General features: G+C 42.1%; 4 protein-coding genes across 5 annotated transcripts in view; 1 reads left to right on the forward strand and 3 right to left on the reverse strand.

The window, feature by feature from the left end:
* The window catches only part of eps8l3a (EPS8 signaling adaptor L3a), a 273,109-nt gene that overhangs the window by 17,414 nt on the left and 233,838 nt on the right, over positions 1-21,857 (reverse strand). The window lies entirely within an intron of this gene.
* Positions 1,491-4,989, reverse strand: LOC142895794 (guanylyl cyclase-activating protein 1-like). Its single transcript, XM_076037085.1, has 4 exons — positions 3,700-4,989; positions 2,757-2,906; positions 1,761-1,851; positions 1,491-1,653 (listed from the first exon to the last, which is right to left on the reverse strand). Exons 1-4 carry the CDS (start codon positions 3,895-3,897, stop codon positions 1,523-1,525), a joined length of 570 nt encoding a protein of 189 aa, XP_075893200.1. The 5' UTR covers positions 3,898-4,989; the 3' UTR covers positions 1,491-1,522.
* Positions 8,741-16,540, forward strand: LOC142895802 (uncharacterized). Of its 2 annotated transcripts, none has more exons than XM_076037099.1 (5): positions 8,741-9,210; positions 10,654-10,742; positions 12,629-12,722; positions 13,237-15,301; positions 15,402-16,540. In XM_076037099.1, the coding sequence occupies exons 1-5, from the start codon at positions 9,132-9,134 to the stop codon at positions 15,496-15,498; spliced, it is 2,424 nt and encodes an 807-aa protein (XP_075893214.1). In that variant the 5' UTR covers positions 8,741-9,131; the 3' UTR covers positions 15,499-16,540. The 2 variants fall into 2 exon arrangements, with proteins under 2 accessions (XP_075893214.1, XP_075893213.1); XM_076037098.1 differs by having other exon boundaries at positions 8,745-9,210; positions 15,399-16,540.
* On the reverse strand, positions 17,622-21,095 carry wdr77 (WD repeat domain 77). The gene is made up of 10 exons (XM_076037263.1): positions 20,671-21,095; positions 20,301-20,486; positions 20,068-20,209; positions 19,891-19,940; positions 19,471-19,541; positions 19,249-19,306; positions 18,347-18,418; positions 18,148-18,256; positions 17,995-18,063; positions 17,622-17,912 (listed from the first exon to the last, which is right to left on the reverse strand). The coding sequence occupies exons 1-10, from the start codon at positions 20,777-20,779 to the stop codon at positions 17,765-17,767; spliced, it is 1,014 nt and encodes a 337-aa protein (XP_075893378.1). The 5' UTR covers positions 20,780-21,095; the 3' UTR covers positions 17,622-17,764.

The raw sequence follows: 21,857 nt of genomic DNA on the forward strand, positions 1-21,857 counted from the left end.
GATTTTGTCAAGAGACAAATGCAGGATTTTCCTGGAGCTATTGAGACTTCAATTTCTACCCTTTATATTTCTTTGTGCATTGTTCATAAAATACAGTTTTAAATAGCGATGTAAATAAAGGAATGTTCTACAATAATATTAAAAAAAAAAAAAAAAAAGAATCATGTCAAGTCATGAAGGCCTTATAATGAACTTTAACCATGTAGGATACTTTCAGTGTCTTTTTGCTTGTCAGGGTCAGTTTTAGTTGTACATCATCTTAACTTTCCCAGGACGGGATTAAAACTGATTTGCCAAGTGAGCCAAAGTGCTTCACCACCAACCAAGTGAAGCGGTCTCATGGATAATTCCCGTTTTCACCATTGATGGTTCGCAAACCAAACAGACAAAGACAATGGTAGACCACTCCCTGAAACCCACTTGTCTTTTGGAGATGCGGCCCTGAACCATCTTCTCTCCTTTGATGCTCCTGGTTTCGCCATGTTATGTACCGTGAGCCTGTTGTTTAATGCAAATGCTGTATTTTGCATTAGGGATTTATGACTGCAAGGGCCCGTTAGTGGCTGGGTGTGTTGCTCATGCCCGTGTCCAACACACCCAGTGTGTGTTGATCTCATGCATCACAAACGACAGGGGCAGTGGGTTTCAAATTAAAGGACACAAAGGTTTCTTAGATCTGACTGTTTTGCACATCAGAAAAAAAACAAACCAAAACTCCAAAGTATGAACTTAAAGACATTAACTACAAAATGTTTCAAAACTATAATTATTAAAAGGTTATTTTATTTTTGGTTGAACTACAGTGTCAACATTAGTAATAATTCCAGTTGGCACGCAAGCCCACACCCCTGTCTCACTCGTAACCAAACAATCAAACAACTTTAAAACCCACAAGTATTTAGTGTAACTATTTATCTTCCAGTCCCTGTAGCAAAACTTTAAGCAGCATCAAACAAGAAGAATAAATCTGTCTTTAATATAGTTTATCTCTTTTCATTTATTGTTTTTTTTTTTAAAAAAAACAGTACCTTACAAGAAATGCCAAGTGAGTCTGCACCAAAATTGTTTTCTTTCCATCTAAATTATTGACATATGATTTTTATTTTATTTTTTTGGTTTGAAAAATAAACACCTGAAGAGGTTGAAATGGAAGGACCAGTTGCTTGTACTGCATTACAGTACAAAACAATACAATCAGAGAGGTAGCGATGTGTCATGGTTGTACTTGTGTCTGAATATAAAATGAAACAAATTATGTCAACAAAAAAACAACAACATACAACTTCTGACAACAATGTCAGTAATGGCACATGATATACCCTGAAGTAAAACACAGTATTGCATTCAACAGTATTCCAGGACAGGATGCATTGAATATAGTCTTAACAGATAACTAATGTTCTCTGTTAATGTGGAAAATATTATCTTGTTGTCTTATTGTGTATTTTTGTGTGTGTGTGAACTATATGTAGTTCATGTCTCTTTATCCTGAACCTGTAGCAGTGGCACGCTATAGTAAATATTATTTGGTGGTATTTAACTCTCCTTGTATTTTCTGGACGATGTGTGAAAGGTCCAAACTCTCTGTTAGCATCTTCAGTAGCATCTCGTCTTCCTGGATCCCCTCCATGAACTCTTCATAGGAGAGTTCACCTGGATAGCACGGACACAGCATTTTACTACTGCATTGCATGGGCAGATGTGTTTTTATCTGATAAGCAGTGTTGCAGTGGTCTTGAGGTTCGACCTCTGACCCTCACCATCTCCATTCACGTCGATCTTGTCAAACATCATGTTGGTAAAGTCCTCTGCTGACATATTGTAGGGATTTCCATTAATTGCTCGAATGGACTGGGGATGAATACAGGGGAGAAGTTACAGTCACACACGGTAAACACCACTTGGATGAACATGTACTTAAGTCATGTCAAATCAGTTTTAGCCCAGTGACTTGCTTAATTCAACTCTTGAAGAAGATTAAATGATGCCCACTGCACATCAAAGACAAAATGAACACACAAGTCCAAAGGAATTCTGAAAGATTTTTTTTAGATCAAGAAACTAAAAAATGTAGAATATCCATTTCCTCGCCTACAGGTTGGGTTTCGTCTTATTAATCCTGAAAAATCTGGACTTTACATTTCTGCAGAAACAGACTGCCTTACTTTTTAAAATGAGAATGTAGGTTTATTTAATTAAATACTACCTTCACATGAAATTTTGAATTATATCTGTGTTCTGGTAGTTTAAGTTAAATAATATAAATAATTTAAATAAGTTGTAAGAAACAGCAGCCAACTCTGCAATAAATAATAAGGCCAATGCAGCTGTTTCTAATCATGCTAATCAAGGTTCTGCTTTCACTGCTTTCTTAGAGTCCAAATGCTCCTCTCGTGTTGACCCACTTCTAAGGGACCGAAGCAAACACAATGGATGGAAATTTAACTTATTACAATTTATTCGTTTACTTTTTCCTTTCACGTATGCGCTCATGTTTTCTGCCACCATTGCCGCTGTCAGGAAAAGTTGTTGTTGTTGTTGTTGTTGTTGGCTCTTCAGCCACTAGATGGCAGCCTAGTGTCATCGCCCTGGCCTGGCCTGACTCGGAGGTATCTTTAACTTCTCCCTAGGGGATTTGTCAGGTGGGGATTTGTCTGCGGTCTTAACGATACTCAAAGGGTCCTCATAGGTTGTGTAAGGACAGCATGGGGGGAGTTTATCGACTATTTTACAAAGCACGAAGGCTTAACGCACACCTTAATTATCTGAAGCAACTCGTCGCGGTCGATGCAGCCACTGCCATCGACGTCGTAGAGTTTGAAGTACCAGCGGAGCTTCTGCTCCACGCCTCCCTTCAGCACCAGGCTCAAAGCGGCGACATACTCCATGAAATCAATGAAGCCGTCCTGCAAGGAAGCAGAAGCCGTTAACAGCGTTGACAGTGGGTAAGCAGCACCCACTGCTCCTCGGGTCTGCCATAAGGTGGTGGGTCAGTTGGGTAAGCATTGTCAGGAGGATAAGCTCCATCTCTAATAGGCTCAAGTTAAGAAAAGAGGGAATTAAAATGCAAGCGTGTCTCACTTTTTTTTTTTTCTCTCTATGAGATGAATGTGAGCCAATTGCTTTGGGTCACACACACATTGTTGGTCAAAGTAAATGTACACATATGGAACATAACATGAACATCAACAGAAATCTCTGCTATGCAAAAGAAAAAGGTGTTGTTTCACGTCAAGATCAATAGAATGTATCCATTTCTTAATGTGTCGCACCAGTTTATGTTCATATGTCATATATATGAACATTGATGTAATAAAACATCTACTTGCAAATTAAAACATTTTTTCCATTTCATTTTTTCAATGTTTTTACAGGGAAAAAATATCATTGGTTTTTGTTCACTCCTCTAAATGTGCAACACACACACACACACACACACACACACACACACACACACACACACACACACACACATTTTGTATGTGTGTATATTACACACACACACACATTAAAATATGGACAAAACCAGTGAAAATCATTTTTAAAACAACTTACTGCATTATTAAAAAAAAAACATACCACATTTGTGTTTACATTAGGTACTTTACATATTTCTGATTGGTACAAAGAGATAAACTCTGCTATGGACATTGGCAAATTACAACCGGATTAGTAAAAAAAAATGACAAATGATCTTACGTTGTTCATGTCAAACGTGGTGAACATGGTCCTAACGTAGGCGTTTGACAAATCCGACAGATTCTTCAGGCCAAAGAAGCGTTTGAATTCGTAAAAGGTGAGCAGTCCAGAGGGGCACTCAGTCATGAACTTCGTGTACCAGTGATGACTCTCACAGGCTTGTAGTTCCTCTAGATTTGACCCTAAACTGTTGCCCATATCTACTTAAAAAAAACAAAACGAAAAGAAGTCAATATGCTGATATCACTACTAACACAAATTCCAGTTTAGAATCATAGCAGAGAGTCCTGCATCCACAAAGCTTCTGGCATTGTGTGCCAATAGAGTGAGACTCTGAAGGCAGCAGGACTCGTGTGCGTCAGCCTGTCATCCCTGAGCGTCTGTGGGAACAGCTCAGAAAAATGTAATCCAATTTGCCTGTCAAAGATTACTTAAAGAGATCGGAGGACAGGAATAAATTAACATGATATGATGATACTTGATGGCAATGACGATTACTGATCATTAAACTGACCTACATTTTTCATATTTATTGTCAAGATTTAGGCTGTTTATTGATATGTGCTATCTGTTTATGTTTGAATAATGTTATTTTTCTTTCAAGGGGTTATAAATGTGTGCAATCACAAAAAGGTGTATTTTTAATTGGCAGGAAAGTGTATTAACGGTTAATCTTCTCCTGTAATTGGTGTATTCTGCAGCCTTTGTTACCAGCCTGTCCCTTATACATTTAGAGGCCGATACCAGGATAGTAAAGACTCTCACAACCTCACTGTGATATCTCGTCCTTCTGTTATAATAGAAGTTAAGATGTGTGTGGCTGTACTTGCTCAGCCACACCACCAGGCCAGCATGCTTACACTGATAACACAAGTGCCAGCATTTCCATTTATACTATTGTGTGACAGCAAGTTAACATGCAAATATTTTTTTTATCCAAGTGAAATGTGTAGTTTAGTTAGTAATAAATTTTTTTTAAAAAAAGTCATTTTTACAACAAATACTATATGATTTTTAGACATACGGAGTAAATCTCTCTATAGATGCATTTCGTAGCAGGTTTCTGTTTAAAGTCAGTTGCATTCAGTCTCTGGGGAGCTCAGAAGGTTTTAAAGCTGGGTCCATCACTTAGCCACCGCTGAGAATATCTCACTCACTGCTTTGTCACTGCAGGCATTGCCATGAACTGAACCTTGCGGTGAAGGTTCATTGACTCATTCACATGGAGGGAAAAGAGACAGTCAACTGAGAGGAACAGATCAGTACAAACACACACACACACACACACACACACACACACACACACACACACACACACACACACCCAGAGTCGCACACGGACACAGCTTCGCACATGGACACGGTTGCATTATGTAACCATTTAACAAGGTTGCTAAAATGCAAGTCAGGAAACTGAAACTAGGTCCTCATCCTCATCATTATTAAAATTGAAGAGTCGTAATTGTGTGACGTATACGACTTTGGTCATATTCATAAAGCTGCTTTGCTTAAGTCTTCTCACCACGATCTACATTAGCTTACCCTACTTTCACCGTGCGAGTGGACACACATCCCTGGGCTTGGCTGGCCCCCGTTAAAGCTCCTCCATCTGCTGCGCCCTCCACCACAGAGGCTGCTGCACACTAAAATGACTAAATTACGTATAAGTAAACAATGAGTTTGGATGAGATTCTGAAGTCATGCTGCCATAATGAAAGGAATCGAAACATCATATTCACTCGTTCACTTTCTCTAAAAACGTGCAAAGCATTTAAACATTTGACTTTTTCTGAAGATCAGACTTGCTGGTTAAAGAGGGTTAGGCACACGCCTTGAATTAGCCTCTGATGAAAAAGCTGATAAAAATGGGAGCCTAATTGTGTATCATCTTGGAATGCACCCCGACAACCTCTGTCATTTCTTCAGCAGTGTGGTTTGCTCGCTGAAAAAAAATAAAATCAGACTGTGGTAGACAGTTCATCCCAATTCCTGGCAATACGTGCAGTTTTCCTTGTTCTTCTACCTCGGTGCCAAAAGGATTAGTGGTCATAGTTTAACCAAACACACTGCTGCCTCTCTCGGCTGACCATTTCTTTTTTGTGAAGCTTCTCAAAAAAGGCACCGTTGACCAGGTGCGATTGAAAGACCATTTTCCTCTTGCAACTTAAGTACAGAGCAGTTACAAGGGCTTGAGTGAATTCATAATTTATAGTCAATGAGCAGCAAAGCTAATAATGGCCAAAATTCTATCTTCTTCCAGACTGGATATCCAAGCAGTACAGTTTGTGCACAGCAAAACGGCGAGTAAAGTGTTGAGAGCACCCATCAGCGCATTCTTCACATTTTATTCAGCATCAGTCGGAACTGGTCAGACTGGTCGGGTGTGTGTCCAATTGAGGTTTTAGGTGCGACGCGCAGACAAAACATTCAAAAGAGGCCTGAGAAAAAGATTTTTTTTCTTTCAAATCCCCTCAAATTATGTAACGCCACGCACCGGCATAAGCCAATGTTTCAACAGAGAGATAAACCAGATCTCTGTGGACCACATAGTAATCATTACTTTTATCACGGTAGATCAGCGCAAGCATGTGGCGCAAAAATTTGCACATATTTCCGACTGAAACAAATACAATGTTACCACAATGTCAACACCTGAGCATGCACGTTTGGCTTTTCTCCATATAACACAATGGCCTAATTTGACTGTGAAGCATTAAACTCTTAAAGTGATGACGCATACTTTTCTGAATGCACTAGCAGTTCGGTCATTCAGTGTCGTCTGGGGATATCAAGGGAGGACGACTTTATTTAAATGTTGTTGTTTTTTAACCCGCCCTGCCCTAAGACATGCAAAGAAAAGAGAGACTGATGAGATGTGTGGCGCTTCTGGTTCGAGGGTCATCTCAGTTTGAGTTTAGAAGGCTGCTGATCCTCTTTAGCCGCGACTCCCTGACAAACCACTTAACCTGCTTATGTGGGCCACATGTTACTGGAGCCAATAAAGGGGTCTAGAATTTGTTTAATAATACAGGGAGAAAAGAAACAAGACAAAGGGAAAGTCCTACTCCATAAATAATTGTAGTTTAGTCACTTGAGTCTGATTGGTGAGTGGTTCGGGTAGGTTGGTGAAAGCCGAACTCAGGAGTCAAGCCATGAGGTTTCCTTCCTGTCGTGTAGTTTTTCAGCAGAGCAACAATGACACAATGAACCCGGCGAATAAGAAAAAAAAAAAAAAAACCAACCACACACTGTACGGTCGTTATGTTCTTCATGTTTAATCAAGCATACACGAGCAGTAATCCAGTAAAACCTGGCTGGCTTTTGCGACCTGCATGTCTCACCATCCCTCGGTAAAAACTGTGACGTAGGATTTCTCTGCGACACCATAACAGTGATAAAGTCTTTGAAGTGACGTCTCGACCATATAAAACGCCTCAGCAGACAGCATGAGGAATGTAAACTGTTCATTTGCATGACGGACCGCTTGCTTGAATTTTAGGTTGAAGGATTTGAAAAAAAAAAAAAAGAAACCTTGTGTGCTGAACGTGCAACGACCAATTAATTGTTTTGAGTAGACAAGTGCCACATATTTGTACATAAACTGTACTGGAAATGTAAAAGTTTAAATATCACTGCGTCACGTTAAAAGTCTTCAGTTAAGCTATGTTCACACTTTCATACTTTAAGTATGAAAAGTGAGAAAAGGCCAAACTGCATCCAACATAGCACAGTTAGACCAAATTGCAGGTTGATTAATCGTGGAGCTTCCTCATGTTTAAGCTACCGCGCTAACCTTCGGGTTCTCGCCTAAATATTTGGCTCGCCATGTCCACCTTTCAATGAAAATAATGAGGAAGTTCCCAGCATTGCAGCCTAACGAAATACGTCACTGGCAAGGTCAAGGTGTCCTCCTTTTAGATATAGCAGACATTGATAAGGTTGCTCAAAATGGGAAAAGGAGAAGCATGCAAACCCAGAGTCCACGAGGAAGAACGTAGTCGCAGGAGGCTAAAGAACTAAATCTCTTAATGCCTTATGCTGCCATATCATTGAATGCTTTTGGTCCTGGGTTTCTCTTCAGGGTGAAAACAGTTGAACGTGTACAGTTCGGTAGAATTCTACCATAGAACAATAGAAAAAACAGCACATTCCAGTGAAAATAAAACAATGAAACCGACTGAATAAGATATTTTTTTCAAAAGTCAACTTTGTGGTACCTTTGATCTAATTTCAAAGTAAATGCAAAGACGCATTAAAGACTCGACATTTGAAAGAAAAATAGATAACCACATGTATAATAAACACATATACTAAAAATGTATTGACTGACGCCATAGCTTATTACACCTGCCCTTTTACAAAAACAAGAATAAGATGAAAACTTGTCGAGGCTTTTCCAAAACGTTACTAATGCAAACTTATACAAAATATTGGCATTTGTAATGTTTTTTTTGCCCCTGAATAAATACATGTAGCCCTGAGATTATACTCTGTTTGTCTTTCCTAAAACATCTTCTGGATAGTGTCCGGGAGCATGCACTTACTGATCTGCAAGAGTTATCTGAACTTGAAACTGTTTGAGCCTATGTATCGGTTGCCTAGCAATAGTAAACTTGGTTAAGAATTCTTTTTGCTTTTTTTTTTTTTTTTTTTTTTTTTTTAGAAATATGTATTTTGGATGCTTATGTTTTCTTTCAAAGGTACATTTATTCCTCCACTCGGGTCAAGAACGAGATAGTGATCTATTTTAATGCTTGACAGTGTGGTATATTTTACTTCCTTATCTTCAGAATGAAAAAGTAATGCATCCCTTTTTTTTTGTTTTTGTTTTTGTTTTTGCTTTTTTACAACCGTCATGGTAAACAGTCAACTTGTTTCCTGTGACCTTGCTCTACCACTCTGCTCACGTGTCTGTTGGACATTAACTTACCTGTGTGTGTGTGTGTGTGTGTGTGTGTGTGTGTGTGTCTGTCCGACCACGCCTCAAATCTGCTCCCGTGGCGTTTATGAGAATCAGGCCGAGCGGACACAAGAACCTCGATCAGCGCAGGTGAGCTCTGCGCAGGAATGCGGCGGAAAGGAGAGCCGAGGCCTCACCTGTTGTTGTTGGAAGAGAGAGAGAGGGAGGGAGTGAGAGAGAGAGAGAGAGAGAGAGAGAGAGAGAGAGAGAGAGAGAGGGGGGGGGGGAGGCGCAGTGAAAGCACGCTGGGCGGAGATCGCTCCATTTTCTCCGTCACCGAGCAGTTGCGCACCGAAATCACCGGGGAGTCACGGCTGCCTCGTGCGCGGCTGTGCACCTGTCGCCCGAACCCCGTCCGCTCACCTGCCGCACTCGAGTCGGAACCCAAACACACCTCGGCGATCCCAGATGCGACGATAAGCCTTTCAGTCAGTCAGTCAGTCCGGTCGCGTCGTTTTGCTGATCAGTCGTCATGAAGAAGGGAGCGTTCCACCTTCTGGGTCGGAAGAACCGGTCTCTCTTCGACACCAATGTCAAAATGACGGAGATGGGTGAGTACAACAGTGTTCCACTAAAAATGCTCTTGACTTGGCTAAAAATGAAGCTGATAAACTTGACTGTGTCGAAGGCAAAAGGAGCCTCAGATCTGATTTCCCCCCCCATAATTTGTTTATTTTAAAACTTGCTCCATCAAGTGTGATTGATTTGTGGGAAACCTCATCTTCTTAGTTCATCCGGCTTCAGACTGACCTACTCAAATCGCAGAGTTTTGCATTTCCTTGTTGCTGAACGAATCCAAGACTTCAACATGGACCGCCCTTTCTGTCAAGTCTGACACGTCTTTAAAACACAACACCAATTTATAGTCCTGACCAAACTAAGGTAGATAAGGGGAACGTGAGTAGGGTAGGGCCGTAAACTTACGTGTACAGCAACCTGCAGTACGTATAAGTGCACTGTAGTAATGTCGATCGCAATCATCCAGAAGCATGAGGGTGCAGGGACGTCAAAGTCACGACACCGAATCCCTCTTTCGAAGAGTAGAACGTGTGTAACGACACATATTGATCCTTACAACCACTGATGGATCCCTTGGAGAGGATTCAAGGGGACCAAACTTTCACTCAGTCACAAAAATGTGGTTTCCAAGGTGTACATTATCCTAGACGGTGCGAAAACGGCCGTTTCAAATCTGACACGGCAATGGGGAAACACCAATCCCAGTAAACAGTCCACACTTTACATGTTATATCGGTTTTCAGATAAACCTCCTCGCACCATGTGCCTTTGATTCTAAGTGCTTGGCGATGGCTGGGAAACAGGAGTTATGCAAAGCTGCAACACGAGAGAGAACATTTGTCTATTTAAATCAGGCTGCCACACAATAGGGAAATTAATAATTTGGTGCGTCTGCTGCTTTAATGCCACGGCTGACCTTGTCCAAAGTCCTCCACACCGCCGTATCTTCCACATGGTGCGGGAAGCAACAATTTGCCTTCCTCTCTGACAATGTAACACTCTTTGCTCGCTAATATTTTTTTCTTCTCGTAACGAGGTGCGTGTGAAGACAGACTAAATGTCCCGGAGTGACAAGTGCCTTTCACCAGTCACTTATTAGACAAGCGAGATGTCACACAGTGCTGTGAGTTGCAAAGGAATGCGCCTTTGAACGCAGTCCCCTCAGATCATTGAACATCAAGTATTTTTGTTTGTCTGCTGCCTTGGTCCATTTTTGGATGCTCTTGGCCTGCATGCACAGAATTTCACAGCAGATCTGTTTATGAAGTGATTAGCGACTAATTGCCCACTTAAACTACATTGTGTCTCCGTGCGTGAAAGTCGACACCAGGCTCATTCTGACAGAGGTACAAAGTGGTTTTCTGATCGATCACAGTGTGTGATGGCAACGTATCAAATTGAACGTTTAAAATCCACGAATCAAAAGCTGACTGTAGGTATCCAGTAAAGTGAATGTGCTTCTCTTGTTTGGTCAGACAATATGGAGCTGGTGCTGGGGTCCACAGCGATCCCGGATTCAGGGACGGCCAGTGTGAGGGCCAGACCCACAGTCAACCACCACATGGTGAGTAAAAGAAAACAATTCACTTTTACAACTGCTCAGCTAACCAAAGGTTAGCGCCAGAATAGCTGGCTCCTTGTTGTTTACCTGACGTGGAAGGCTTGGTTACCCCCTCTGGAAGTGCGTGTAGCCTGTGCGCACGCCAATTAGCTGATAAAGATGTGTTTATTGTGTTATGATGTGAGCTGGAACCTGGGCCAGCTTGGAAAAAGGAGGGAGACACGAGACGTAGCGCTTTCAAAACATACGAAAGGTCTACTTCAAAGCGTTTGGTTCTGAAACATGCAGACCTTCCCAGATTCAGAAGGGCAACTGAAGCGTTTGAAAGGGGGACACTGTGGCGGTATTCTGTTATACGGGCATCGTCAGATACATTATAAGAAATAAAGCTTCTTCTCTTTTTTTTTTCAAAATTAAGGCTCTAGATATAATCATTGAACCATTGATTTCAAATTAGCACTTTGTGTAATAAATGGTGTTTTTTTTTTTCACCATGGCATTGGTATTGGTATAGTGCAGATGGCTATGTATCTCACCACTTAATTTTGGAGAGATAGAAAGACTTAGCCTTGTGTTTTCCTGTCTGCGTGACTCTTCTTATTTTCCACACTATTGCCATGGTGCTGGTCTAAACAAAAGTCATCTTTTCTTTGGTCTGGTCACTTTGGGAGTGTTTTGTGAATGTGTGGCATGTGTTGGATTTTGGCACACCCAGTAGCGCGCGCATGAGAAGAACAGCTCAGACAGCTTTGACGGTGGGAACGTGACTCACTTGCAGCATTCAGGGAACAAGCACCTGAAATGAAACTGGATCCATGCCATCTGTGCTGACACTCCCTGTTGTGTGGAGCAATGTTGAGGGCACTGGAAATAAACTAAGGGTCTCTGAATCATAATTCTAGATGGAAGACAGTGGAAGAACATTGATTCCGTAAGAACTTGAGGCGAGAGAGGGTTCAGGCTTCTTACTTGATGGGCACTCTTCAAGTGCATAATATGAATTTTGGCCTCAAGAAATAGCTGAAAATGTAATATCCTCGTATGCAGATTGACTTTTGGAAAAGCACATACCCAGTGTACTATCATGGACTTCAAGAAAAGTTGTCAGTACGTTCTCTGTTTATTTTTAGTGGTGCTTGGGACGTGAAATAGGACAACAAATCACTGTCTCCTTGCATGCACACACGTATCTAAGTGACGGACTGAAAGTGTTTACGCCAGGCCCTGTGACGAACAATGACATGAATAAAAGGTGCAGCCTCTGATTCACTAGGTGCTTCTCATCAGTATGTGATGGTGGATTTCTTTAGACAACCTTCACCTCTAGCTGTGCTGCTTAGAATATTTGAATATTTTCTTTAAATGTGGCATAACAAACCAACAGATTTGGTATGTAATCTTGTGGAATTGTAAAATGATTCATAAAATGTTTTGATGTCTTTATGTAATTGTTGTTTCCACCAGTTGTCAGCTGCTTAGTAAGGACCCTGAAAGACCAAGTACCTTGAAGCTACGTAAATTGCTCTGTAGCAACTAATTGATGTTATTTATGGTGTTATGGTTTTACTGTGATTCAAGCTTGTGATCCTGCCCAGTAAAACAGATCAGGTCTCATTCCATCTGTTTTTACTATCATGTGGTTTTATCTGTATTTGTACTGGACAGCACTTTGTAACTTTGTTTGTGCTATACAAATAAAGTTTATTATCATTATTACATTATTATTAATTTTGTATTGATACCAATAACCCAATAATTGCTACATAAAATAAACTGCTTTCAGTGAATTCAGAGGTGGATGTATTAGTTGTGGTATATTTGAAGATTTATATGACCATGTTTCTGTCCTAAGATTTGCAAACCTCAAATTTTTTTCTGTGTTCTTGCAGTCATCCAGTATCGAAGGTCTGCATGGTGTTGCAGTCCCAACACCCAAAGTCCCTCTGCTTCCCCCAGTCAATGGCCACAAGATCAACGGTTCAGGTTAGCAGCTATTTACCAAGATCGGAGTCTATTTTTAGAAAGCACATTTTATGTAGCTGGGCTATCTAAATCATTAGCAGTGACTGTACTCGACTTTACTTGACTTAGTTGACTGCTCATAGCAATCTGAATGTCTTTCATAAAGGTTGAAAATGCAGGGAAGGTAAATGTTTGCCAAGGCTGTTGCTCAATGACCTCTCCGATTATGTCCAAACACACATGGCAGATGGCAAACAGTTTGTTGGAGTGGGAGTGGTTGCATTTAAAAACGAAGGATTGTTAATTCCAAAACGCCTTTAAGAATATGATTATTGTTAATTATAACATTTTATTTTACATAGGTTACAGGTTCTATATGATATCACTTAGCCATGAATAATTCAATAAAGAAAGAGAATATACAGCCCTTTGTTTAGTTCTGAATAGACGCAATGTAAAATCATCCGTAAGACATTCTGAAGCTGCTTGACTTCCATTGCATTTAAAAGTGTTCCCTTTCTTTTTTTTTTCCTAGTTGGTGGAGATAGCTTTTCCAGTGGATCTGTCATATCTGTCCCTGATCTTGATGAGGGGGAAATATTTGTACCTCCTCCTCCCTCAAGTGCACCTCCACCCCCGCCAGGAACCTTTGTCCTGCCGCCACCAGACTTCATGGGCGAACTCAACGGACCTGTCCCGCAATTCTCCCCATCCATGGGGGAGGAAGACTTCTCCAGTTTGAAACCACCATCGATGGTTCCACCAAAGCCTCCGTCTGTTTGCTCAAGTGGCTCAGCATCGTCCTTAACCATTTCTGGCTCATCTAACACAGTGCCTGAACCTCCCAGTTTTAAACCACCCGAGCCCCCCTCTCAAAAGCAAAATAAGACATCTAAGGCACCACCACCAAAACCCATTAGGCTATCGTCTATGACAAACCTTATTGACTCCCCGCCAGAAACTCCTGCCCCACCTCCTCCAGTGCAGACACCCACACTGTCTACCTTCAATCCCCAAAGCCCAGCGAAAATTTACAGTATGCCTAAATCTTCCTTTCTTGGACAGTTTGAAAAGCATGAACAAAGACCAAAGCAGATGTTGCTCCTGGAAGATTCTGGGTCTGTTAAACCGAATCCAGTGCTTGTCCAGGTTAATGGCAACAGATCCGATGTTGTCTCACAACCTAAACCTGTTTCTAAAGATGTACAAGAGCTGAAAGAGCCAAATCACTCGCCTTCGCCCCTGCCTAAACCAAAGAAGGAGCTTAAAACGGGACCACTTTCACCCTCAGTGGAAAATGGCAAACCTCCTCAAACTCTTAATCAGACATCACCTCAACTTCAGAAACCAAAGAGTTTTGGAGTTACTCCTGAATCCAGCAAGGATGAACTTTCACAATCCCCAAGTCAACTTCACAGATTCAGTCCATTGTTAGACCGCAAACTACGCAACTTAAAGACTCACGAAAAGAATGCAGCACGAGAGGGCCATGCAGCATCCCCGCTAGCTCTATTGATGGCGGCTAAAGAAAGGGACAAACACAAATCAAATCCCGTTTTGTCTCAGGAAAACGGTTACAAAAAGATTGATCAACTGTTGGCAAGCACCCAGCCTAGTGACTCGACTGCTAAATCCTCTGCTGTCACCCCAAGATCCATCTCATCCCCTTCTCTCACCCCTCAGAACATATTACAAGAAAACAGCATGTATGCCAGCGTTGTGAAACCTATTGAAATACAGAGTCCAACACAATCTGGTAGTCCTGCGCTAGTCAAGGATCAGATACTGCCCTCTGGTCCTGATAGGATGGCTAAATCAAAGAGCACAGGCAATTTGGTCACTCAACTTCAATCCACTCTGCAAGAGGATGGTAAAGAGGACTTGAACATACCATTACTCCCTCCACCGCCAGAGTTTGATGATTTGGACGAGGAAGTGGAGCCGCCTCCTTCTATTCTTCCACCAGACCCTCCTACACAAAAGGCGCCAACACAAAATAAATACCTTGTATCTCCAGCTCAACATCCACTTCCTTCCCCAAAACCTAAACTCCCACAAGCTCCAAAGGTCTCGTCACCAGAACTCCCGAAAATCCCTCATCTAGAAGCCCCAAAACCAAAGCTCCCACCAGCTCCAAAAATCTCACCTCTGGAACCCCCAGAACTATCAAAACCGAAAGTGTCACAAGCTCCAAAACCCTCACCTCCACAAGCTCCCAAAATCCAGATTCCACAAGCCCCAAAACTCCCAGCACCACTTTCCAATCCGAAACCCCTAGTCCAGACAAAACACAAGGTGGCCTTCGCTCAGCAACCATCTGCTCTCTCTCCCAGCCAGGCCACACTTCTAAGCATCTTACAAAAGAAGATGTTGGAAATGGACCCGAAAATGGCTTCAGTCAAGGAGCCAGAGTCGAACTCTGACGACTGGGGTAGTCCCTCATATGATGAGAGCAATGGAGTCCCTGTTGTCCCCAGGGCTACGACTCTGGGCAAAAACAAGCCTGCTGTCAACAAGGCAGCAGCACTGGACATGAAGGAGCTGGAGGGCAGAATGGTCAAAAAGTCCCAGGAGGCGTCCTCACTCAGGTCACCAACCAGGTAAGACAATGAACTCACATGACCTTTAGCTTTTGGACAGCAAGCCAAGTGTTTAGGGGTGGAATTCACATAGTTGTTATTGTGCTCTTTTTTTCAGCAGTGCACCAAAGTCAAAACACAAGTACGGTACAACGTTTACAATTCGGCCAGGAACCCACCAGCCCATTACTTTGTATGGTCAACAGGAGTCCGAATGAGGTGTTTAAATGAAGCTGTTGAAGAGGCGAATGTCCACTGCGATTGGATGGGACAGCTGGTCAGAGGAGATTTTGTACAGTTAAAAAAGCCCTTTGAACAAACACATATGTAGTAGTCATAGTCAGACGGACCTTTACTTTTTGGTTTATCAGCTGCTATACAAGTTTAAAGGGATTTGTTTCTCTTTGAGCCAAAAACGTTTAACTTTCAGTGCCTTGTAAATAAATGTATTCTCATAAAAGTAAAATATATTTTTTAAATATTTACTGGTTCAAAGAGATTGAAAATAAATCTAAATTGTGTAGTGATATGGATTATCCAGGTGGTAATACAGATAAAGTATTTTACTCATATATATTAAGATAAAAATAGAATCATTATTGTTGATATGGCAATTACATGCTTCACAACTGTTGTTTTTCACTGTTACATAGTGGTTGGCGCAGTGGTTAGCGCTGCCGCCTCACAGCAAGAAGGTCGTGGGTTCGATTCCGGGCCTGGGACCTTTCTGTGTGGAGTTTGCATGTTCTCTCTGTGTCTGCGTGGGTTCTCTCCAGGTTCTCCGGCTTCCTCCCACAGTCCAAAAACATGCATGTGAGGTCAATTGAAGACTCTAAATTGTCCGTAGGTGTGCATGTGAGTGTGAATGGTTGTCTGTCTCTATGTGGCCCTGGGTGTCCAGAGTGTCACCCTGCCTTCGCCCTATGACAGCTGGGAGAGGCTCCAGCAGACCCCCGTGACCCTGAGCTCGGGAAGAAGCGGGTATGGAAGATGAATGAATGAACATAGTTGAATCATGAAGGTCTGTTGGAATACATATATATGTATATCTATACAATTATATTTATTAATCAAGCAATGTTATTAATGCAAAAACAATGCGTCAGTCTACAACGGCTTCAACTGCTCTGTTGTATTTGCTGGTTTGTGCAACAATAAAACAGATTAGTAGTTTACATAATGAGGAATGTGCAAACTTGATTACCAAAAGGTTAGGATGCCTTGTACAAGAAAAAAATGAATAAAACCATGCTGCAAACAGATTTTTTCCTGTTTTGTTTTTAAAACGTGAGTCCTTTGTTACTGATGAAAATCAGTAATAATAGAAATGCAGGAGGCACGAATGAAAAAATGGATGAATGCAGAGAATATTACTTGATAACTTCCAAAACAGGAATAAAATTCAACTAGGAATTGTATGGGTCTTGGATGCCGTCATTTTTAGATTAGCAAGTTTCAGTTCTGGTAGAGGATGGAAGTTGTCCTATTGATTCTTGTTCCTCAAAACTATCAAACCTTTTAACGGACCGAACCTGTAGCATTTGTGCCGGCTGATGACTTTGGCGTCTTGTGTGAGTATCTACTGATGAAAACGTTGTGTCGTTCACGACACCTTTTTCTGACGCCACCATGTGAAAAGGATCAGCACATTTAGCTCCAGACTGCCAAATCAGACCTCAGCTCACCAGTGACCGTATGTGTTACTCGCTTTGCAACTCACACATGTAATCTTATTAACTCCACAGTGAACCGCCAACACGTCACATATAGTGCACATGCTTCCCAGCCTGGAGGCGTGGGCAGGTTGACCTGTTGATTGGTCTAAACCACATAAGTGCTTTTAACAGAAGTCGTATGGCATTATTTTAATTATAAAAGTAGATAATGAGTATGTGCCACGTTTGTCTGTTTGAACCTAAAGCAGCATTCAGAGCTGAAACCACTTCCTGAAATTGTCTTTAAATTGTATCTTTTTGTAATAATAGTAATAACACTATCTGCAGCCACTAATTATTGGTTTTATTCATTTAAAATCAACAGCCTCAACAGAACGACCGGGATGATTCATATTCTGGTTTCAAACACATTTCCTCTTACAGTAGCAAGACATGATGATCAACACCAGTGTTTTTGGCCATTGTTGTTGATTTTGCCTTTTTCATTTGTTTAAGGCTGTATTTCTTGGTATGAAATGGCATCGAACACAAGACCTGCCAGTCTCAGTGCAGTTTCGACTGCAGTGCCTGCCTCTTTAGGGAATAGGTAGGGGAAGGGTACGACCCTACAGACGGTACAGCAGAAGGCTGAGCGACTCAAAAAGAGATATACTGAAATACTCTCATGATTACAATATGGTTACCTTTAATGTAAAATTATGCAAAACATATGGGTCAGCTACAGACTAGTTGTACAATGAATACACAAGGAGAACAAACATTGAAGGAGACAGGTTCACTGCGGCGTATGCCATTTGATGGGATCCCCTCATGAGGACGAGTTGGGAGCATCAGAGGTTGGAGCCACCGTGTGGTGAAGCACAAGGTGGTCCCAGCCAACTGTTGTCAGTGCGTTGGAGCCGCCGTGGAGCCAGCACACGCCCTTGACAAAGTCCTGGTGCTGCCGATCCCTGTACCTGCAAAACAGGAATATGTGGTCAGTATTTTAAACAGACAAACAATTAACCAGATTGTCCAGCGTAAAGTGTGGAGACTTACACTTCACGCAGTTCAGAGTTCAGCACAACGAGGGAGCAGTCGTCACTGACAGACGCCAGCATGGGGGCGCTGGGGAGGCAAAGGGACAGAGTTTCAATTGTGCAGCAACGCATCGGATGAGGTGAGAAAATCCAGCCGGGGGCCGGCGGTCACCTGTGTGTTGAGAAGGCAAGCTGGTTCACTCGGCGAGCATGGATGGTCTCCACGTTCACAGGCTCCGATTCCAGGAAGTCCGTCACAGTCACTCTGCCCAACTCATCACCTGAGGCAGGATGACAGCAGTCAATCAAAACCCCGCAGACTCTGCCAATGCAATGTCTGTGATATTCAATACTTGGATGGAATGCCTTACCGATGACAATGATGCTTTTCTGGTGTGGGTGCCAAGCCACAGCGGTGGGGGAGGAGTTTGAGGAATCAAGGCCTACGGAACAAGCACAAAAGCTTCATGAAATGTGCATGATCAAAAAAAATAAAAATAAATAATAATAATAATAATAAAGGCTTGTTTTGATTCCATTATTTCAACTAATGATGTTAAATGATCCATTCCAGTCAGATCATTTCAAGAATAATGTAGGATCACACAAAACAAGAACATGTGAAAACCTTGATTAGGGCATTTCAAGTTTTTTTTGTGAGGCTGCACAGTAAACTCTCCCTCTCTCTCTCAGAGAGTGTGTGTGAGAGAGAGAGAGAGAGAGAGAGAGAGAGAGAGAGTGAGAGAGAGAGAGAGAGAGAAAACACACTTGGGGGGGGGGGGTCCCTCTTTCTATCCCAGCAACATGGTTTAACTGACAGCAAAACTGATATACAGACAATGCGCTAACTTAATTACATGGCTGAGTCCATTACATTTTAATGCCAATTAAAAACAATCCTCGGAAATACATTCACATGCATGCGCTTAGATTTTAGCTAAGTGCATGCATGTGAATGTTAAAAGTTGTTAAACTAATGTTTAGGTTAGTAGCTAAAAGGGGTTAGCTAATAACCTCAGGCAGTAGCATTGTGACGGGTGCAGCCACCTAGAAAAGCAGGGCTTCATCTCATACATTGCATTGTCACACAAACTGACTTATTGCAACGTCAAATAGATCTGAGTAATATGCACAATAACATTTCAATATACTGTGCAGACTTATGATGTTTGTTCCTTTTCAAAGCAGCAGCCACAGTGAAGGGCGGCAGGAGGGGTGTTTGGTGAGCTGCCACTCAAACATAACAGTGTGGTGGCTCAGATGCGTCCCTCACCTAATCTAGTTGCAGGTTTGTTTGGCTTCCTCTTGTCCCACAGCAGGACACGTCCATCCTGACAGAAGAAAAAACAAAAAAAACAATTCTGAAAAGTCAGCTTGGTTTTGTCCTATTCATTGCTGTCTTCTTTAACCAGTTAGTCCTTGTCAACATCCACAGTTGTGTGATAGGTAGTTTATTCCCTGACTGACTGACATGGGCAGTGTACCAGTATCTTACCTGACCGCAGGAGATGAACAGAGACTCATCTGTAGGACTGCAGGCGACACAATTGACAGGGCTTGTGTGCACTGGGGGAAAATAGAGAAAAGGTTTGTAGTTTTTGTCAGTGGATGCTCTGCAAGACGCAGCATCTGTGACCATAAAGCATTTTGCCGACATCAACGTGACCTATTTTACGTATCCCAGCCACCTGGCAAATACAGGGAACTACAATAGAACATTACCATAGCCAAAACTATTTGGTGAATTATTACAATCTATTTAGACATGTTCCCAGAAAGCAGGTGTTTGAGTAGGGAAGGTCAGGTTTACTCTCGATATTTTTCAAGGCTTGTCGTCTCTGACTTAAAGTACAACGCAGCAAAACAAAACGTTTCTGTTAAATTGAAAGAAGGGGAGGTTTTGATGTTCCTTTACCATTGTAGGTGTTGACTACTGTTCCCTGACTGAGATCCCACACTTTAATTCTGTAGAGATGAAAAGGGTAAAAAACAAAAAAAAACAAATAAATCATCACTTACAACACAGCTGTCCTGCAGTTATACTGTTAGCGACAAATCCAAACGCAGATCTGCATAGAAAATCAAGTCCTACCGACAGTCCATGCTGCCGGTGACTGCACTGTTTGCTCCAGCAGCTGGGCTCACGGTTGTGACAATGTCATCGTGGTCGTGTTTGGTGAAGCGGTTCACCAGCAGGCGCTCGTCCTCGGCCAACTCCCAGAGCTCCAGGGCGCCTGCACAGGACCAGGCCAAACAAACAAAGAGTTCAGACAGACGCTCAAATATGAAGACAGGTGGCAGGTTTGCTAGGCTTCCGCCTCTTACCGGAGTCCGATGCGACCACGACACCCTTGTCTGACACCCACTTCACATCAGTTACTCCTGCCGCAGTCTGCACGCCCGCCTTGCAGAGTTCCTCATTGGGAGCCTTGGCAGGGTCACTGTAGACCCAGACAGACCCGAGCCAGCACCTGCCACTCAGGCTGGAGGCACCGAGCAGCAGCGCGCCATCTGAGCAGGAAATGTAGGGTGGAAGGGGGGGGGGGGGGAAAAAAAATAATAATCAGAGGTGCAATATTGTACAGCAATAGCGCCGATGTATAATTCGTGTACATGATAGCTCTAACAGCACATACACCGTAACAAACCTATATAATAACAACCACGTGTCAACATGGTTTGCTTTTTCACTGACCTGCCCTGTACTGTGCCGCGCAGAGGTGCTTCTCCATGCATGCCGGGGCGTTGGGTAGTGTGTTCCACGGGTTTTCCTTGACCATGTTAGTATCCCCGGCACTTGTCATTCAGATGATACAGTTGACTCACTCGCTTGTGCAAAGCCGAACAACTTTGGCGCTATTTCCACGTTAGCTAGCTAACCTTAGACACCGCTTTTTTTGTTTGTTTGTTTGGAAGGAAGGAACGGGCAGCTTTAGTTTCTCTTACTTGGTTTACGTAAATTGGCGGGTCAGGAACCCAACTGTGGCGGTCTTCTCCGGGCACACTATAATGTGTGGTAAAGCTAAATGTGTCCTGGTAACTATGAATGAACGAGTGTGCAGCAACACATGGCACGGGACGGTAAACACACACTTCCTGCGCCGGGTCACTTCTTCTTCGTTGGTGCTGTTGCTTCTCTCTCACTGGTTGTTCAAGATGACGTTTAGTTATTCTTTCGAGTCATCATTGCCATCTTCTGGGTATGATTAGAAATGAAGGACAGCGCAGTGAGGGTGAAACATTTGCGACTGAATTATGCAACATTTTCTGATTCCCTTCTTTCTTTTTATTATTTATTTATTTATTTATTTATTTATTTACTTACTTATTTATTTTAAAGTTTTACACATTTAGTTTAAAACTACAGTGTTGGTTGCACAGGATTTATTCCAATGATTAATTCTGTCCCTCCTTCATTATTAAATAATGCAAAGGACGACGTATTATTCAGTTTGTTTGACACTATTCTAATCGTTGGACTGCAGCTCTTTAGAGTATAGTTGATAAATAAATCCACACTTTGGACCGACCCTCTTCGGCTTTTTTGATATCCAATTAGCCTATTCAGATCTGCTACGCAAGATGAAATCTAAACAAACTTTCCTGTTCCCTAGTTTCTGCATTGAACAATTTCTGAAGCGCTGTAGCAGTAAACTTATGAGCTTGGTGATCTGAACTGTGTTGGTACAACAATAACCTGAAATTACAATAAGCAGAGGCTTACTTGGCCCTGAAAACATGGTCACAAGTATGACTTCATTTTGGTCTATAAATATGGAATTTTCTAGGTATTCATTAAGGCTAACTATGATAAGGCCCCTGTCTATTTTTCTGTCTTTTACCCGACACCAATTTACAATATTGTTAGTAAACTCAGTGGTA

This window comes from Nelusetta ayraudi, unplaced genomic scaffold, assembly GCF_046127955.1.
Source record: "Nelusetta ayraudi isolate G7.1 ecotype Tasmania unplaced genomic scaffold, CSIRO-AGI_Nayr_v1 ptg000050l, whole genome shotgun sequence".
NCBI lineage: Eukaryota > Metazoa > Chordata > Actinopteri > Tetraodontiformes > Monacanthidae > Nelusetta > Nelusetta ayraudi.